At 40.9% G+C, this 19,446-nt stretch overlaps 1 protein-coding gene across 3 annotated transcripts in view; it reads left to right on the forward strand.

The window, feature by feature from the left end:
* The window catches only part of LOC140471256 (pleckstrin homology domain-containing family A member 3-like), a 31,899-nt gene extending 17,102 nt beyond the window's left edge, over positions 1 to 14,797 (forward strand). For all 3 annotated transcript variants that reach the window (XM_072567218.1, XM_072567220.1, XM_072567219.1), the window contains 4 exons: positions 3,591 to 3,749; positions 4,333 to 4,376; positions 5,487 to 5,641; positions 7,790 to 14,797. In XM_072567218.1, coding sequence (XP_072423319.1) covers positions 3,591 to 3,749; positions 4,333 to 4,376; positions 5,487 to 5,641; positions 7,790 to 7,851 — 420 coding nt within the window. In that variant the 3' untranslated portion in view covers positions 7,852 to 14,797. The remainder of the gene's footprint in view (positions 1 to 3,590; positions 3,750 to 4,332; positions 4,377 to 5,486; positions 5,642 to 7,789) is intronic.
* The last annotated feature ends 4,649 nt before the right edge of the window (positions 14,798 to 19,446 follow it).

Consider the following 19,446-nt stretch of genomic DNA (forward strand, 5'->3'; position numbering starts at 1 on the left):
GTGAGTGGGCAAAAGCCTTAGCCAGTACAATATAATGTAGGAAGGTCTGAGGTTATGCACTTTTTCAGGAAGGTAAGAAGAGTTGAATATTATGTAAATGGGGAAAAGACTGCAGAAAGCTGCAGCACAGAGGGATTTAGGAGTCGTCATGAACAAAGCAAAAATCTAGCATCCAAGTTGTGAGGAAGATGGAAGGCAAATGGAAAGTTGACCTCTATTTCAAAGGAAATGTGTGGAAAAATTAGGGAGGTCTTGCTGAAATTATACTAGGTACTTGTCAGACCATAGTTGGAATACTGTGAACCGTACTGGACCCCACATCGAAGGAAAGATGATGTCGGGCACAGACCAGCGAAGGTTCACCAGACTGATACCAGATATGGAGGAACTGTTTTCTGAGGAGAGGTTAAGTAGATTAGGCCTGTAATCTGGAATTTAGAAGAATGAAAAGCAAGCTTATTGAAATATACAAGATTATTAGGGGGCTTGACGGGGAAAAAGTTTGACCAGGTTCACAACTCAAGACTCATCATGCTCTCCCTTGTGGGACAGCTGAAGACCAGAGGGCTTAAGTTGAGTAAGCAGTTGCCCATTTAAGACAGACGTGAGCAGGATATTTTTCTGAGGGTAGTGATCCTGTAGAATTCTTTACTAGAGAGGACCCTCAAGGCTGTGTCATTAAATATATTCATGGCTGAGATATGCAGACTTTTTTTTATCAGTAAGGGAATCAAGGGTTATGGGGGGGAAAAGGCAAGAAAGTGGAGTTGAGGGTCATTTGATCAGCCATGATCTTATTGAAAGGTGGAGTTGACTTGATGGGCTACCTCTGCTCCTATATCTTATGGTCTTATTTGTGTGTCCGTTGTGGCTCAGTTGATATTACAATTGCCTCTCGGTTCTGGATTCAATACCCATGTTAGGAGCACAAAGATCCAAAGAACACAAGAAATAGGAATAGACCATGAGGCCCATCAAACCTGCTTCTCTATTCAACACTATCATGGCTGGTTTCAGGCTTGAACTCCACTTTCTATTCCCTTTTAAGACAGATGAGAATATTTGTTTATTGGGGGTTATTAAACTGCAGAAGGTCATGAAAGCTGGGTCCAGGTTGCTGGGCAGGGATCAGAATCCACACATCTAAAGCTGCCAACCTCATTCCCCTCATTTTATTAATTTTTGTGGTGGTTGATACAAGTAAGTTGCTCAGTAAACCATCTTAAGTGCAGGATTGAAACCCACTGAAGAAAAATCCATAAAAGCTGGAAGTGACACACATGAAAGAATGGAACTCCAGTTCAGACTAGTACCATTTTATTTCTAAGTTTTACTGGGTTTTCCTTCTCTGCTGAGAATAGGTTTCCTTTCTCTGAAATAACATTTATGAACCTTTTCCAAATTTTATAACAACTTGCCAGTTTCACCATCATCTTGACTAATGTCCACTCCCTTCCATTTTTGTTTTTTTCTCTTTGTCTTAAAGTGAATTCAGGTTCACAAGCAACCAATTGAACATGCTTTCTGAATTATTAATCCAAGCCTCTGGATAAAGAGTTCTGGAATATTACTGCACCACTCACATAAATAATGTAAGGAGTTTGGGCAAGATTTCAAATTGTAGCAAAGTGGAAGGATTTATTAAGTGTCGGCCTAATTAATCAGTCTTTAACACAGGTTAACACCTGTACTTTTTTATTCCAGTTAGGGGCAACAGAACTCACAAAATTCAGTCTAGATTCATCTTGTAGATTTCTACAATTTCTTCAACTTCAGGAATCAGCTCAGGTTCCAGCTCGATGCAGTTTCCTTTTAGATCTTCCTTTTCTCCACTATCACAAACTTGGTTTCAACTCCCTTCTTGTACTGTGACCACATAATTGCTCCAAACATGGATGCTGGAAAGCTGAATAAACTGTGTAGAAGGTGAGGAGGCATGTGGGGTGGGGGGGGAGGGAGGGGGAGAGAGAGACAGTTAACTCAGGCCAGTGATCCTCCTAGTAAACTATTTGAGCCAACCGCCCACATATTAGGGAACATAATGGATTTTGAGTTGGGCCCCTGCCATCTGGCTTTAGCTCTTAATCTATAATATTCCTAAGCAATAGAATTCTCACAGATCAAGACACACCCTGTTAGTTGTATACTGGTTTTAAAGAGATACAGATCCATGCAGTTACAAGCTAAGGTTACAAAGGGTCACGTCCTGTCCAGATTATGCTACTTTTAAGTTGTAGAGATAAATGTTCAAGCTGCGGAATTTGATTATGTAGCTTCATTCCTACAGGACTTCCTTGCATCACCCCTAAGTGTGGGTCCCTGTCCAGACCAGTGGGGAAAACACATTCTCCACTTCCCCCCCCACAGCCCAGATTTAGTTTCAAGGAATCTGCTCTGGGACATTTGGGGGAAACCAGAATTTGGCTTATTGAAGCAGAGTATCCCTAAGTGTTTTGATTTCAATAAATAACTCATAACATAAACAAAGAGAGGGGGGTCATTTGAATAAAATGTACTGAATTAATGACTGGATTGACTATTTTCCAGTATCTTCCCAGCCAATTTCCTCCCATTGTGACACCTTGTATTCTTGCACTAAGACAAAAAGAAATGTCGTCATTCATGTTTCGAAATTAATGTTTTAAACAGGCGCAACTTGGTGCAATCAACCCTCTTGTCAGAAGTTGTGTGCTAGAAGACCTGATTCAACTTCAAGCCCTGCTTCTGAGTTCTATTTTGTTATCTCCAAACAACCTGAAATGCTGCAGATTCATTTTCTGCTGTCATATAGTATGTTATAGTTGTACAAGTCTGAACCTGTTCTTGTGGATAAAACAGCAAGTGCTTGGGAAGTTCCTCTGATTGCCACTAGGTGTCCCACACATTACTTCCAGCAACTCTCAATTGCATTAACTGGAAACATTGCTTTTTTAAAAAAACTGTCTACAATTGCTTAAAATCAGTCTTGCTCACATTAATTTTGAAGTCAGTTACGACTAGATGACTTGTGTTTCTTGATGGTTTCGATTAATACAGTGTGGCAGGCAATTGATTGCTGGGAAAGTGTATTGCCTAGTGTGCTGCTAAACCAGGCAGCCAGTCAAGTCCCTAATTTTAATCCCTGCTTCCCTCAGCCCTCACAACATCTACTGCTAAAGACTGTGCAGATCTCAGCTGGAAGGGATCCTGGGGTCATTGTGTTGACCTCCAGGAGAGAAGGATAAACATAATGGGTCCCCAGTTGCTGCTTCCAATAAATAGTCAAAGACCTGGACTAGACAGTGCAGGTATGTAAGGAGTTTGGGCAAGAGCCAGATCAGCCACTGCTTTGAAGCCACCTGTAGTTGAATAGTTGCTTGAAACTCTGATGTTGGAAGCACTAATTTAAAGCAGGTCAGAGGCAAAGTACATGGCATGTAGGATTGTTCTAGAACGCAAGTTAACAGTTTCAGGAATGGTTTGCTGAGTTCTAATGAGCTCTCCCTCTCTGTGATTAGTCCAGGGATCTCTGAGAATACGGGCTGCCTGCAGTACCCTGTGTATCATGAAAAGGAAAGCTGTAAAGCTTTTTGTGCCTCTCTCTCTTTCAGAAAATGAATGAGGCTTCGTCTTTGCTTAAAGCCACGTGCAATACCTTTATAAATACCCTTGAGGACTGTATGAAAATAGCAAGTGTGAAGATATCCCCAGAGCTGCTTTCACCTCCAGAGTCCCCAGTTGCACATGTCACCTCCACACCTCTTCGCAGGGTAAGTGGTTATCTCTTCATCCCTGTAGCAGGATTCCTGGTTGAGACAGGGGCTTGTGATGCCGGTATGTCTTGTGACAGGTATCATTTGTCCCTCACTCTCTTCTTTTGAGCAGGTATCCAGACTGACAACGTAGAACCTGGCCACAGGCAACTATAGAGTAACACTAATGTATCAGCATGATAGATTTGTTACAAGATTCTTGAACAGTTTCCTTTCTGGACCTAATGGCAGGAGGCCAGGTTAGCTTTTTCTAACGCACAATCAGAAACCTCAGGACTGTAACTGGCTGTTACAAATCTATTGTGCATTTGCTGTCACTCTTCTGTTTTGAATTATGTCAAGTTACAAGAACTTCATTCTAGTTAAATATAACTGATGCTAAATTGCCTTTTTGCATACTGGCACAGTGAGCTGCATAATGTTTAGAAGAAATTGCAATATCATTAGAATTCTATCTGAATTTGACCATTTATATAATATAGAAACATTGCAAGAACAAGCAGCATAGTGTTGTGTGTACGCTTTCCAAACTTGAAAAATTGACTATTTTGGTTTTAAATTTGTTCTTTACACTTTTTAGGTTAAACGTTCAGTCAGTCACAGTGGTGTTGTTCCACCTGACAGGTACGTGGCTATTCTGCTCCTTTTTTTGAAATGTTTAATACCAAGGGACTATTGGGAAAAGATCAGGGTCAACCCCATCTAAGGTTAACAGTCACTTCTCAGCTGATATCATCAACAAAAGTTCATCTATTAGCTGTTCATGGGAGCTTGCTATGCGCAAATTGGCTGCTGTATTTACCTGCATAACAATAGTACTGCAAAGCGAGCATGTGTACTTGAAGCATTACAGGGACATTGCTAAGTGATTCACAAGGCGCAATATAAATAATGCTTGACTTAAGCCAGTTATGTGGCCTCTTTGGCTTTGCGTTGATGTCAACACTCTGTGTGCTTGAAATGGACAAATGTTCCTCCCATGCATCAACGTCTTTCCTCTTGATCAGCGCAAACATTCGTAAGTAAATGTGTAATATTCTTCACTTACCTGGAGAAGTGCAGCTGCAACAAGACACCAGAAGCACTACAACTCCCATTGCCTGCTTGTTGGATTTGGCACGCCATCCACCACCTTTTTTTAGATGTTCACTCCCTCCACCACTGGCACTCAAGTGACAGCAGTGTGTACCATATACTCTGCAACAATTCACTAACCCTCCTTCGACAGCACTGTCCAAACCCAGGACCTCTATCATTGAGAAGGAAAAGGGCAGCAGAACATCATCGCTTGCAAGTTCCCCTCTAAGCTATGCGCCATCTTGACTTGGAGCTATACTGTTGCTGGGTCAAAATCCTGGGACTCCCTTCCTAACAATATGTACACTACCTGCTGCGGCAATTCGAAGGCAGCTCGCCTCCACCTTCTCCACAGCAAATAGGAATCAGCAACAATTACTTGCTTTGTCAAAGGCGCACTGATTCAGAGAATTAAGCTTCCTTTTTATTTGAAAAAACAAGCCTCAGGAGCAGCTACCTAAAGGACCAGTGAAGTCCATTTTTGATGCTCCTTAAGATGAAAGCAACTTGAAGTAGATAATTTTTCCAATCTTGTCATCTGAACTAGACTTTACTATTGCATATAAATGGCTAATGTTGCCACTACTTAAGACTTGTAACAGCCTTGGATACAGAGTCTTACAGCTGCCTTGTTGATTTTTGACTGTTTGGCTGCAGGAATGCAGAAATTAACAACTTGGTCCAGCCTCCGAAGGGTTCCATTACAGTAATGAGAAATCTGGAGGAAATGGCTGCCCATCGAGCTAGCAGGCGGACAAGATCGCCCGTGGGAAACAAAACTCCAGACGACAGTTTTGCAGCACAACCAGAAAGTAAGAAACCACGCTGCTCATCCTGTTAAACATACCTCTTACCAATGTAACTGGAAACACCCGAGCCAATGATTTTTATTAGAAAAAGTTGTTTGTGTCATGTGGCAATCTGTAGGTAGGCCAGCATTTCTTGCCCATCCCTAATTTGCCCAGCAGGCAGTTTAGAGCCAACGGCACTGATGTGGGTGTGGAGTCACATATAGGCCAGATCCAGGTAAGGATGGCAGTTTCCTTCCCTGAAGAACATTAGTGAATCAGATGGGTTGTTAGAGACTAGTTTTATATTGAACTCAAACTTCACTACTGTTACTGCCTCCCCAGAAAAAATGGTTATTTTGTCAATCGATTATTATTCAGTAATTGAAACTGGAGAAGGAGGTCTTGTGGTACAGTGGGTAGCCTCCCTGCATTTGAGCCAGAGGCTCGAGGTTTGAGACATGGATAGCATGGATAGAAGTTTGGCTGTCTGGCAGAAAGCAGAGAGTGGGGATAAAAGGATTCTTCTCAGGATGGCAGTCGGTGACAAGTGGTCTTCCGCAAGGCTCAGTGTTGGGACCACAACTTTTCATTTTATGCATTAAGTCTGAAGTGTGGTGTGAATTCAGTGGGTGCATCCTGTGTGGGGAGGCCATATTCCACCCGGAAAGTGGTAGAGGGATGACCTAACAGGAGGTGGTAACTGAAGGAACAAGTGGTGCAATTATATGACCCTTGGATATCTAACTGACTGAGGCTGACCCTCCACAGCGCCTGAATCCCTCAAAGTACCATTACAGATAAAAGGCTGAAGGTCCTCTCTGTCAAATGCTGGATCACTCCAAAACCCATGCACCGTTTGTCCAGATTAGTGATGCAAGACAATACTCCATTATTAGTGTAGACCCAAATATTGTAGCCATCAGGGCACAGTGGAACTTCTTGATCATACAAATGCGAAGTGGCACCTGTAGTTACTGGAATGGCAAGTTTCAAGCAGGGAAGTGTGAAATGCAGCCTTCTGAGAGCAAGAGAGTCTGATGCCAATGGAATAAATAAGCCTTGCTTCCTAATCTGTGTATGTGATTACCTTAATATTGATTCGACTCTGATAGAAAGACAAAGCATGGGTAAATAGTCAATTCCTGCACCACCTTCCCCAAAAGCCACGGTTAGCTGTACTTTTATTTGTATGAAGTATATGATTAAACACAATTGCAAAAATTTGGTTTAAGACTGGAGTGTCTTTCTTTTCCTTTTGTGTATCAAGTAAATTGACTCATTTTGCTGAGATTTACCTTCTTTTGTCCTCACTGGCTTGCATTGATCCTCCCATTATTGTGAGATGGGTGCAAACACAAAAGGTTGCAATTTCCATACAGTACTGGGGTTGCACTTAGCGACTCATTTCACAATGTACCAAATGGTTGAGGTTATGGGCCTGTGGGCCTTCAATTTGGTTGGGGGATACGATAGCCGTTCGTCTGGCCTGGGCACTCTGCTGTGAGGAGACAACAATCTGTTCTCTCCCTTCCTTCCCACCCCTCTTAATTTCCTGTCGCTGTGATGCAAACGTTGTGTTGAGCCAACAAGATGAGCTTTTTTTCTCTCTCTCTCTCTCTTTTTTTCTCTCTCTCTCTTTTTTTTCTCTCTCTCTCTCTCTTTTTCTCTCTCTCTCTGTCTCTCTCTCTTTTTTTTCTCTCTGTCTCTGTCTCTCTCTCTGTCTCTTTTTGTTCCATAGGATCTGGGCTTCGCTTCATCGGTGACTCCAGCATTTGTTGCCTCCCTAATTGCTCTTGAACTAAGTGGCTTGCTCAACCATTTCAGAGGGCAGACTAGAGTCAACCATCTTACTCTATGTCTGCATTTACAATACAGACTAGACCAAGTAAAGATGACAAATTCCCTTCCCTCAAAGACATTAGTGAATCAGATGTAGTTTTGCAGCAATCAATGATAGTAATGGTGGCCATTAAATTGAAATTAGCTTTCAATTCCAGATTTATTGAGTTTGTGCCCCAGAGTATTAGTCTGGGTGCCCGGAATACTAATCCAGTTACATTATCATTTATGCCACTATTTCTCCATTATATCTTACTGATATGATTGAACTGATGGTTGGGGGAGGGAAATGCAGATTAACAACTCATACTCTGGCTTCAAACTTCACAGATTTACTGCCACCTTCCCAAAGTGTTCAAGATGAATCTGCAAGTAGTGCCAATGGTGAGTAATGTTCCTGGAGAAATAGTGCCCTTCTCTGTCAAGTGGCACCCAGAAAGAACCAGTTGAGACGCAGCCATATCATGAGGAGGAAACTACAGAACATGAACAGAAACATCTTCAATGTTATTGTCGGAAAATCATCAGAACTAATATCTCCTGACAGAAGATGGAAACTTCCCATCCTGAAAATGCTGGTAACTTACTAATCTTTAGTATTGGGTGTGCCATTTAATGCACTAATACTTGTTTGAAATTATGTTGAAAATTTAGCAGGGTAGGGTGAGAGTGTCTTTGATTTTTGGTTTAAGGTGGCTCCCTAGTTTTTTCTTATATTCTAGGCTTCAGTCCTTTGTCCAACTAATACGTGTGAAGGACAAAAATAGGGGAGCATTCTCTACAGGAAGGAACATTACATTATTTTCCCCCTCCCATGCAAGAGGCAAAACGTCTCTGTAAATGAATTCAAAATTTAGTAAACTGAGTTGAATAATGTCATGTGCAATAACCCAATTTATAAATCAGACAATGGTGATTGAATACCATTTAGAACCATATGGATAATTTAATAGATCCCATTCCATGTTTGATTTAAGTAGACCTGTGTGGTGGTATATCTGGGGACTGCCAAATGCCTCCTAAAACCTCACTTACCACTTAAAAGTCCACTTGCTGAAATGCAAACTGCCTCCATTGCATTTTCAATGGATAAATTGAATTTCACTCACCTCAGTTACTGTGCTCAATGTCAAACTGATTGAGTAATGGTTACCCCAAAAGAATTGTATTGTTTTGTAGTGATATAGTTCCATAAAAACCATGGCTATCAAATACCCTGACTGACCACAGACTGCTTGTAATGACATCTACTTCCCAGACACCAAATCCAAGCGATAGGTTGGATCAAAGACTCAGGCATCCTAACTGCCATTTAAAAAAAACATTTGTGATGATAAAACGTGTGTTACAGTTCGCTCGGAGTCTCAGTTGCTATGGCAACACTTTTACCTGGAGCTTGGAATAGTGATGGGCAAGATTCCAATTTCCCTTCCATCACATGACTGATCAAAAATCTCTCCTGTCCTATTCTCGCCTGTAATCGGTGTATCTTGAAAGCAGTCATAAGTCAATACTCAACATGTTTGGCTGTATTCTGAACCAATCTTTGGTGGTCATCAAGTCCTGGGGTGGGATTCAAACCCAAAGTTGCTGACTCCAAGGCAGGATGTGATCCACTACATCACAGCAGATGGTTTCAGATTGATACCATCTGAGGCACACTACTCTCATTTGTTCCCTTGAATTTGTTTACTGTTGGATAAGGATATATAGAACATATGTCCTTTTTCTTCCCCTGGAATGTCTCTAGCAGTTTTACATTCAGTGTACATCAGCTAAAACCAAGTTCCATGCAACTCAAAAACCATTTCCTTAATAATGTCGCCTGTTACAAGTATTCTATAACACTAACGTTGCTTGAACCTGGAGATCTGAGGTTTAACAAGTTGATAAGCTAACTGTATTCTATTTATACTTTTATTTTTCCAAAACAAATTGCAGGTAAACCAGTGTAGATTAAAACCTAGATTAAGGAAGGGTTAGTCAACTATATATAGGTTATCATTAGTAGACGCTAATTTTATCATCTACTAAATCTGGGACTATAGATTCCATTAGTATTTGGCTATCCTTGTCACCATTTCCAATGGCCCTACTTGTGCTGCAGTCATACTATCATCTATGATTGTTGTTCCTGAATTTCTTTAACTTTATTTGTAGTTCAGTTCAGTTGCACGAGCTCTGAGGTACAAAATAAATTAATATTTTTCTATATTTTGTTACTTTTATTTCATCTTCCTTTATGTTACCATAGAAATGTGAACCGATTTGAATGTACACACTTTTGAAACCAAGCGATGCTCGAAGTTCATTCTCTTAAGAGTAGTTTTATTTACATGACAGTGGTGGTGAAAGGTGATTCAAACAGAAAACTTAACAAAAATGGTTCAGTTGAAGTGTTCATAGGTATTTTCAAATCTAATATATTTAAAAGGGGAAGAAAAACCAATCCAGAATAATTTCCTGTCCAGACTGGAATCCTCTTCTGCTTGTGTTGCACAAACCGTAGGTGTCTACAAACCTGCAATTCAGCCCATTGTTACAATAATAATCTTTAGAATAATCCAATATTAATTCTGCTGACTTGTACGCTTTCTGCTACAGCTCTGCACCTACCTCAGCTTCAAGTAGTGATTCAATTTTCCTTTCCAAGGTGCAATGGTCTCTCATTGTCAATTACTTCTAGTAGTAAACAAATGCCATTCTTTGTGAACAACACCTGAGCAAAGAAATTTATGAATCATTTTCCTCACTCACTCCTCAGTGACAATTTTAAAATTTATCAGCAATTGCTCAGAACAATTGTGGAATGTTTGTCACAGAGTACAGTCTGTGGCAAGTTAGCACTGTTGCCTCACACCGCCAAAGACCCGGGTTCAATTCCCACCTCAGGCAACTCTGTGTGGAATTTGTACATTCTCCCCTTGTCTGCGTGGGTTTCCTTCTGGGTGCTCCGGTTTCCTCCCACGGTCCAAAAATGTGCAGGTTAGGTGAATTGGCCATGCTAAATTGCCCATAGTGTTAGATGAAGGGGTAAATGTAGGGGAATGGGTCTGGGTGGGTTGTTCTTCAGAGGGTCGGTGTGGACTTGTTGGGCCAAAGGGCCTGTTTCCACACTGTAACAAATCTAATCTAATCTGATCTCAAGAACTTTTGTGTGGAGTCTTTTAACATGTGGGTACAGTTGTGCTGTAGCTACCATACAGTTCTGGCTGACCAGAAGGGGCGCCTGCTCTTACTGTCTGCCTTAGGTGGATTGGAAGGATTTGCAGGTTGATAATAAACTTGTTTTGACCATGTTGCCAGCACACCACCTGTAGTCAGAAAGTCCTAATGTGGGGAGGAGAAAACCCAGGACTTCTGACCTCGAGGTAGGGACGCTATCCACTGCATCACAATATCTCGTGCATTTTAAAAAATAAGTTACAACCTCTTGTCTCGATCTTGTACAAGGCTTGATTAAGTCAGTCTTGTTCACTATCAAAACGCTAAATTAAAAAAAAACTCCTTTTAAAAGTGCTGGAAACACTCGAGGTCCAGCAGCATCTGCAAAGAGAGAAATTGAGTAAATGTTTCAAGTCAAATATGACTCCATATTCAACTCAACAATTGCTGTTTCTCCCTCCTCAGATGCTGCCAGACCTGCTTTTGTTTTGATTTCTGATTTCCAACATCCCTAATATTCTGCTTTTACACTAAATTTCCTCTTGGCTTTTGTAAAGCATTTTGTTCATAAATGTAACACAGGATGGTCAAGCAGAAATGAAATGAGCCATTATTCTGCTCTTGCTACTTATGTAAACAGGACTTGTTGCACAGTGCTAATGTCCCTGACGCCAGGCCTCCTAATATACCTAATGGCAGCTAGCAAGATCGGGCCAATTATCTGCAGAAGGCAATGGCTAACTACTGCAGTACTGTGCCTGTAAGCATGGACTAATCCAGTGGAGGTTCATGGCTCAACTTCAGGCGTTGCGGTATTTCATTTGATCTTTGACCACATAAGATGAGCTCTTAGAATACCTGAAATGCATCTGGGAAATCTGCTGTCCATTTTTGTTTGATTTTTTTTTCTTGAGTTAGTTCAAATGGATTCCTTAAAAGCACTGAAAGATTTTCTGTTGTTTGTACTTTTAAGCTAGGTTCTGTGTCTTTTCCTAAGATTCAGGACCAGGAGTAGGCCATTCGGTCTCATTGAGCCTGCTCCACCATTCAGTAAGTTCATGGCTGATCTTCTATCTCAGTTCCACACTTGTGCTGTCTCCAATATTAGAAACACTGTTTCCTCCTTTTTATTGATGGTCTTTGTGTGCTAGCAGAACAAGGCTATCCAAAATTAGTTTTGAAATAATTCATATCCAGGTGGGGAATTGGATTTTAGCTATTTTCTGTTCAATTGTGCCAAAAAATGCTACTTTTCATTTCTGAATTTACTTGTGTCCAGAAGCTTTCTTCGTGCTGAGCAAGCCCTGAAGGTTTCCCATTTACTTGGGTGTCCCTTTAAATATGATTAAATTTGCAATAAAATTAAAATGCGAGAGGGAGAAGACACATGCATCCAGATTTGGTTGTTCTCAGGCATCCTATGCATCACTTCATGTCCTCTGATAACTCCGTCTCAATTGACAATAGAGAAGATCTGACCAGGTGAAACATGTTTTTAGTTATTTGTTATGTTGTTATGTTGTTTAACAATCCACATTTTCAGAACACCTATGATAAGTGTACTCTCCAATGTTTTCCGAAAAAATGAGGTTCATGACCACAAAATGGAAATATGAGCGGGGTGCCAAAGCAGGTGCAGGTTAGCTTTCATAAGCCTTTTCTTTAAGAGAAGTGAATCAAGGGAAATTGATTTTCTAAACCTAATTTAGAAACAAGCTGAAGTCGGGTGGTAGTGAAGACGTGCTTTCAAACAAATGTGTTCAACAATAGTATTTATAGCCTTTTTTTTTTAAAAGAAGTCCACTTAGTTCCTCTTATTAAGCAGAGGTTCAAACAAGAACATATATAGCATTTTTTATGTCTGGACCAGTTTATTTCTGTTGACTGTTTTAATGCCTGCACCACACTGCCAACAATACTAATGTTCTCAAAATGAAGGTTAAAAACGAATGTTTTGTAATGTTGAAGGAACCAAATTCCTGAAATCATTGTCCTTGACAACAGAAGAAAATGTAAGATGGTTGCTCCGTTCTCTAGGGCGTTAAGTGTTACAATGTTGTGTTAGACTGTGGTAACCTTTTTCTTAATATATATATAACTTAACTGTTTAAACGTAGTTGGATTTTTCAAAAATAGGCCTTAAAATTCATTATTGTGAAAGTAGTTAGAGTCATAGAGATGTACAGCATGGAAACAGACCCTTCGGTCCAACCCATCCATGCCGACCAGATATTCCAACCCAATTTCGTACCATTTGCCAGCACTTGGCCAATATCCCTCCAAATTCATATACCCATCCAGATACCTTTTAACTGCTGCAATTGTACCAGCCTCCACCACTTCCTCTGGCAGCTTGTTCCATACACACACCACCCTCTGTGTGGAAAAGGTTGCCCCTTACATCCCTTATATTTCTTTTCCCCTCTCACCCTAAACCTATGCCCCTCTAGTTCTGGACTGCCCACCCCAGGGAAGAGACTTTGTCTATTTATCCTATCCATGTCCCTCATGATTTTATAAAACTCTGAGGTCACCCCTCAGCCTTCGACACTCCAGGGAAAACAGCCCCAGCCTATTCAGCTTCTCCTTATAGCTCAATCCTCCAACCCTGGCAATGTCCTTGTAAATCTTTTCTGAACCCTTTCAAATTTCACAACATCCTTCTGATAGGAAGGAGACCAGAATTGCACACAATATTCTAAAAGTGGCCTAACCAACCTTGTGTACAGCTGCAACATGACATCCCAACTCCTGTATTCATTACTCTGACCAATAAAGGAAAGCATACCAAACGCCGCCTTCACTATCCTATCTACCTGCAACTCTACTTTCAAGGAGCTATGAACCTGCACTCCAAGGTCTCTTTGTTCAGCAACACTCCCTAGGCCGTTACCATTACGTGTATAAGTCCTCCTAAGATTTAATATTTCTTTTTGGGTGAATTTGCACACTCAAAGGTTGTTAGTGCTGGGGGATGGAACACTATTTTTCTTATTTTGAGCACCCATTATTCAATGTCAAGCACTTCCAGTAAAATGTAGAGTAAAGCTCCCTCTGTTCTGTTGCAAAATGTGTCTTGGCTGCAATCTCTGCAAATACTCCCAATTGTCTAAGTATGAAAAGTTTCCAATTCCCACATCAATCAACTTTACCAAATGAGGAAACTGAGGGCTGCTTTACCATGGGTCCACTAAAGACCTGGACTGTGACCAAGTTAACATAAGGCCCTTGTAACTTAAATTTGGCAGAGAGAAGATTTTCACCCGTCAGTAAGAGAGATTTGAACCTCAAACAAATGAAAGGCCAGCATCAAGCTCACTGTGCTTTTTCTGCAAATTCATATCTTTGGAGGATTGAACTGAAGTTTACAATTTTCTATTAAATTGATTGGCAGCCCTTAAACCTCCATGATTAGTCCATAATCTTAAATCCTTGACGTAGAATCTTCAAATTATCACATGCACTTTCTCCAAAATCCTATCTGCATTGTCAGGCATACTCTGACAACGCTGTGCTGGATGGAGAGGAATATCTGCCTTTCTTTTAACAATTTCATGGGATGTGTTTTTTTTAGGCCAGCATTTATTACCCCTCCTGAATCACCTTTGAACTGAGTGGCTTGCTTGGCCATTTCACAAGGCAGTTAAGAGTCAACAACATTGCTGTTGAGTCTGCAGTTACATATAGGCCAGACCAGATAAGGTTGACAGATTTCTGTCCCTAAAAGAATATCAATAAGCCAGATGTGTAAAATAGTTGGGATAGAAGACTTGTCATCTTTCAGATCCATTGTGTAAAGACAAACTTAGATTATATAGCACCTCCCAAGAAGTCTGGACATCCTGAAACTACTTGCAGCCAATGAAGTCATTTGGAAGTGTAGTCACTGTTGGAATGTAGGACTTGCAAGTGAGACACAACAAAGCAACTTAGAAATTAAGACAAAACGCTAATTTTTGTAATCGTTGGTCGACACCAACTTGGAATTGTTGAAATCAACACTTATTCTGTTTTACCGCAGACTAAAACAAAATTGTGCACAGCATCCATTTGAATATACCTCAGCTTTTCCTAAGAACTGTTGTATTCTTTGTAAGTTTTATATGTGCTCGCCTATTTACTTTTATATTGCATTGTAAGTTTCATGAATAAAGTTGATGTTTTGGACCAATATTTTTCACGTTTTCAGCCTATTTTTAAAACAAACCTTTATGGTGCTTATTGTTATTTGTTTTGTGGCCATCTGAAAGACTGTTGATATTTTGGTCTGGCAATAGTAATTGAATCAATTCAACTGGAAGCTACTAGCCATGGGTTTCAACTACTCCAATGCAGTCCTGGCTGGTCTCTCGCAGTCTATGTATTCTCTCATTAACCTGTTCAGAATTGTTATTATGAATCCAGGACCAGGTGAACCCAGGCCTCCTGACTTAGAGGTAGGATCATTACCACTGCATCACAAGGGCCCTCTGCCATAATCTACCCTCTAGGTTTGGTCATTCAATACTCTGTCACCTGTATCTTAATTCACTGCAAGTCTAGTTTACTCCCAGTAAAGCAATGCCCTGATTTTAAGAAATCACATTCTTGTTTTCAAACCCCTGTGCGGTCTCATCTTAAGGGGTTTAGCAGTTTCCTTGCTGGTAGGATGAACGAATACCTGCAAGAGCCAAATATTCCACTTAAACTTTCATCAACTGCTTTAACTCCTAAAATTCCAAGTTTGTTTAGGAGTCTTGAGACATTTGGTATGAATACCAGGATCACTCTGAATTACTGTAGCCCGTCTTTTGAGTTTTTATGGAGAGTAATGGTATAATCAATGACAAAGGGGAATAAAGATTTCTGCATTCCATACATGGAGTGCAGAGATTAAATCAAACTTGATATCATGTACTGTATCGATATTTGCAAAACGAAATACAATTAACAAGAAAAAACAAAGGAAACTGCGTCCAAAAGGCTTCAGGGCCTCTCAACGTGGAGAAAAGGAGTCATAAGTTCTGAGGTACTGATGACTACCATTGATCTCTGACTGAGTTAAATGAGCTTTGTTCCTGTTCCAACAGATGGATTCCCTGTTCTCACTAAGAGGTCATGACAATTTTTAAGCCTCAAATTGGGGCCTTGGTTGGAAATACTTTGGGAAGCACTGCTCAAAGTGTACATCTGGTGGGAGGCATCTGGGAATTAAAGTCTCTTTTAAAAATAGTGTGGAGTTTGAAAAAGCTAAATCCTAATGATCTCCAGCACTCTTCTTGTCCCTGATCCTATGCAAAACTTGAGACTGTGGCTGATGCAGCCTAATGAGCCCCTCCTGCACTATAAAAATGCTTTGTCATTGCAGTCACTTGGTGAGCTCTCGCTTGCATAGGGAACGAAGAAGAAATGAAGAAGGTGACATCAGGAGTATCATGTTTCACTAACTTGATTGAGGTTTTTTTTGGAGCAGTAACCAAGGGGATTGATGAGGGCAGAGCGGCGGACGTGATCTATATGGACTTCAGAAAGGTGTTCAACATGGTTCCTCATGGTAGACTGGTTAGCAAGGTTAGATCTCATGGAATTCAGGGAGAACTAGCCACTCGGATACAGAACTGGCTCAAAGGTAGAAGACAGAGGGTGGTGGTGGTGGAGGGTTGTTTTTCAGACTGGAGGCCTGTGACCAGTGGAGTACCACAAGGATTGGAGCTGGGTCCTCTACTTTTTGTCATTTATATAAATGATTTGGGTGTGAACATAGGAGGTATGATTAGTAAGTTCGCAGATGACACCAAAATTGAAGGTGTAGTGGACAGTGAAGAAGATTACCTCAGAGTACAATGGGAGCTTGATCAGATGGGCCAATGAGCCAAGGAGTGGCAGATGGAGTTTAATTTAGATAAATGTGAGGTGCTGCATTTTGGAAAAGCAAATCTAAGCAGGACTTATACACTTAATGGTAAGGTCCTAAGGAGTGTTGCTGAACAAAGAGACCTTGGAGTGCAGATTCATAGTTACTTGAAAGTGGAATCTTCGGTAAATAGGATAGTGAAGAAGGCATTTAGTATGCTTTCCTTTATTGGTCAGAGCATTGAGTACAGGAGTTGGGAAGTCATTGTGGAGGCAGGATCGTTGTACAGGACATTGTTGTGTCTGTACAGGACAATTCTAAAAGACCACTTTTGGAATATTACGTGCAATTCTGCTCTCCTTCCTATAGGAAGGATGTTGTAAAATTTGAAAGGGTGCGGAAAAGATTTACAAGGATGTTGCCAGGGCTGGAGAGTTTGAGCTATAGGGAGAGGCTGAATAGGCTGTTGAGAGGTCCTGTTGTGGCTGTAGAGGACATTGGTTAGGCCACTGTTGGAATATTGCGTGCCATTCTGGTCTCCTTCCTATCGGAAAGATGTTGTGAAACTTGAAAGGGTTCAGAAAAAATTTACGAGGATGTTGCCAGGGTTGGAGGATTTGAACTAAAGGGAGAGGCTGAACAGGCTGGGGCTGTTTTCCCTGGAGCGTCGGAGACTGAGTGGTGACTTTATAGAGGTTTACAAAATTGAGGGGCATGGATAGGGTAAATAGGCAAAGTCTTTTCCCTGGGGTCGGGGAGTCCAGAACTAGAGGGCATAGGTTTAGAGTGAGAGGGGAAAGATATAAAAGAGACGTAAGGAGCAACTTTTTCACACAGAGGGTGGTACGGGTATGGAATGAGCTGCCAGAGGAAGTAGTGGAGGCTGGTACAATTGCAACATTTAAGATGGGTATATGAATAGGAAGGATTTGGAGGGATATGGGCCGAGTGCTGGCAGGTGGGACTAAATTGGGTTGGGATATCTGGTCGGCATGGACGGGTTGGACTGAAGGGTCTGTTTCCATGCTGTACATCTCTATGACTCTGAGTGGCTACATCGTTTCCAACTGGACCTAATATTCATCCCAAATTGTCAAGATTCCAACATGCCTTGAAATTTCAAGAGTTGAAGTGGCATGTCGATGAAAGTTTAAGTAGCAGGTATTCTGTTCACCCTGCCAGCCAGAAACTGCTGAACTCCTTGAGATGAAGGGTTGTAAGATGACCAAAGTTTTAAAGCAATGTTAACTGAAAAATAGCACATTTTATTTTGGGACAAGCAGTCTCTGCACACACAACAGGCTATTATGGACTAGGCCAGACCCCCTCAAAATATTTTAAGAAGATAGCCGAGATCCTAACTTTTTCTTATTTTAAAGGCAGATGTGAAGTGGATATTCCAGGTGTGATGCAGCTGGTCAAACCACTCCTCTTTAACCAAAACAGTTTATTTGAACACTATAGTTGAAACATGAACAAAATAAAAAAGATTTTAGAATGACTTAACTATTGGAAAACTTAACTGACCTGACACAGCAACTTATTTAAGGAGCTGTTCCAATTCCCGTAATATCCCATAAACACACCCCTTGACAAAAGGTAAATACAAACGCAGGTTTTTGCAGGCAGAAGAGATTTCAGAGAGAAAAGTCAGCCAGGAATCATCTGCTGAAGCTTGGAACCTTTTTTTTTGCATTGCAGCAGCTTCTCTGCTACAACTAAATCAAACTAGAAAAAAACCTGAACTGGGAAAATTGCCCACTCCGCTGCCATTGTTAAACTAGGGTCTTTCCAGACATTTGGCACCTCTGCCTTTACAACCTCTCTTGGAAAAACACAGGACAAAATAACCTTGTTAAAGTGACAGCATTGCATGAGGCTTAACTCATAGTTGATATACTAGAGGCAGGATCTAGCCAGCTTGCCTTCTACTGAAGGTAAGCTAACTATCATTTGAGTTTTTAAAAATATAAATATAGCTCATTTATTTTATTCTGAAACTATACACTTAAACTGTTGTACATGTTGCTGTTTCCTTACAATCTCTGGCTTGGAAATGCTACACACTTGCCATCTGTTGGACTGTTGCCAATATTTGATTTATTCTCCCCAAATCTCTCAATTGCATTTTGCTTTGCTCTGTGTAAATGGAGTGCAACTCTGTTACTCTCAAACATCAGCAAATATTATATTTTAAAGAAATCAAGGAGTCAACAGAGGTACAATAATAATTTTTAAGTCTTGTGCTTTTGGACTGATCAGATGGTTTTAAAAGTAGATTATCCAACTGTTGTGATACAATCAGTATGTTCTGGTATAATGAGTGTTTCGTCAGCACGAATTGGCTATGGGGCGATTGATGAATTGTGGATGCTGTTTGGACAAACTTTCTACTGAACGGGTATAACGGTTTGCCATAGTGCAATTCTTTTTAGGGTGAGGATGCAGAGCAATGCAACTGTTGCATTATACCACAGCACTTTATTTGCTGAAATCAAATTTTAGCAGGTCAGGCAGCATCCGAGGAGCAGGAGAATCGATGTTTCAGGCATAAACCCTTCATCAGGAATGATGCTGCCTGACCTGCTGTGCTTTTCCAGTACCACTCTAACCTTGACTCTGATCTACAGCATCTGCAATCCCCACTTTTGCTAGTTGATTTTAACCTTACTGTGAATCCTCTTGCAAGGATGCCTACCTTGAAGAAGTTCTCCTCCTGTTAGGCAAACAAGCTGGAATTGCGTGTTTAAATGTTATTTGCGGGAAGAGACTGGAGTGAAATCTTTTTAAATGATGCAAACTCATTCTAATTACTAAATTCTATCAAAAAAAGGGGGGGAGGGGACGTTTATGTACACCGTGATGACATCTTCTCATACGTAAACGCTCCACTGCCATTTTGAACACTTCGACCTTTCGCGCGCTTTGTGTGGCTTGACCACTGAACCGGAAGTGGTGGTGGCAATAGCCGCTGCGCCTGCGTAGTGGG

This window comes from Chiloscyllium punctatum, chromosome X (assembly GCF_047496795.1).
Source record: "Chiloscyllium punctatum isolate Juve2018m chromosome X, sChiPun1.3, whole genome shotgun sequence".
Taxonomy (NCBI): Eukaryota; Metazoa; Chordata; class Chondrichthyes; order Orectolobiformes; family Hemiscylliidae; genus Chiloscyllium; species Chiloscyllium punctatum.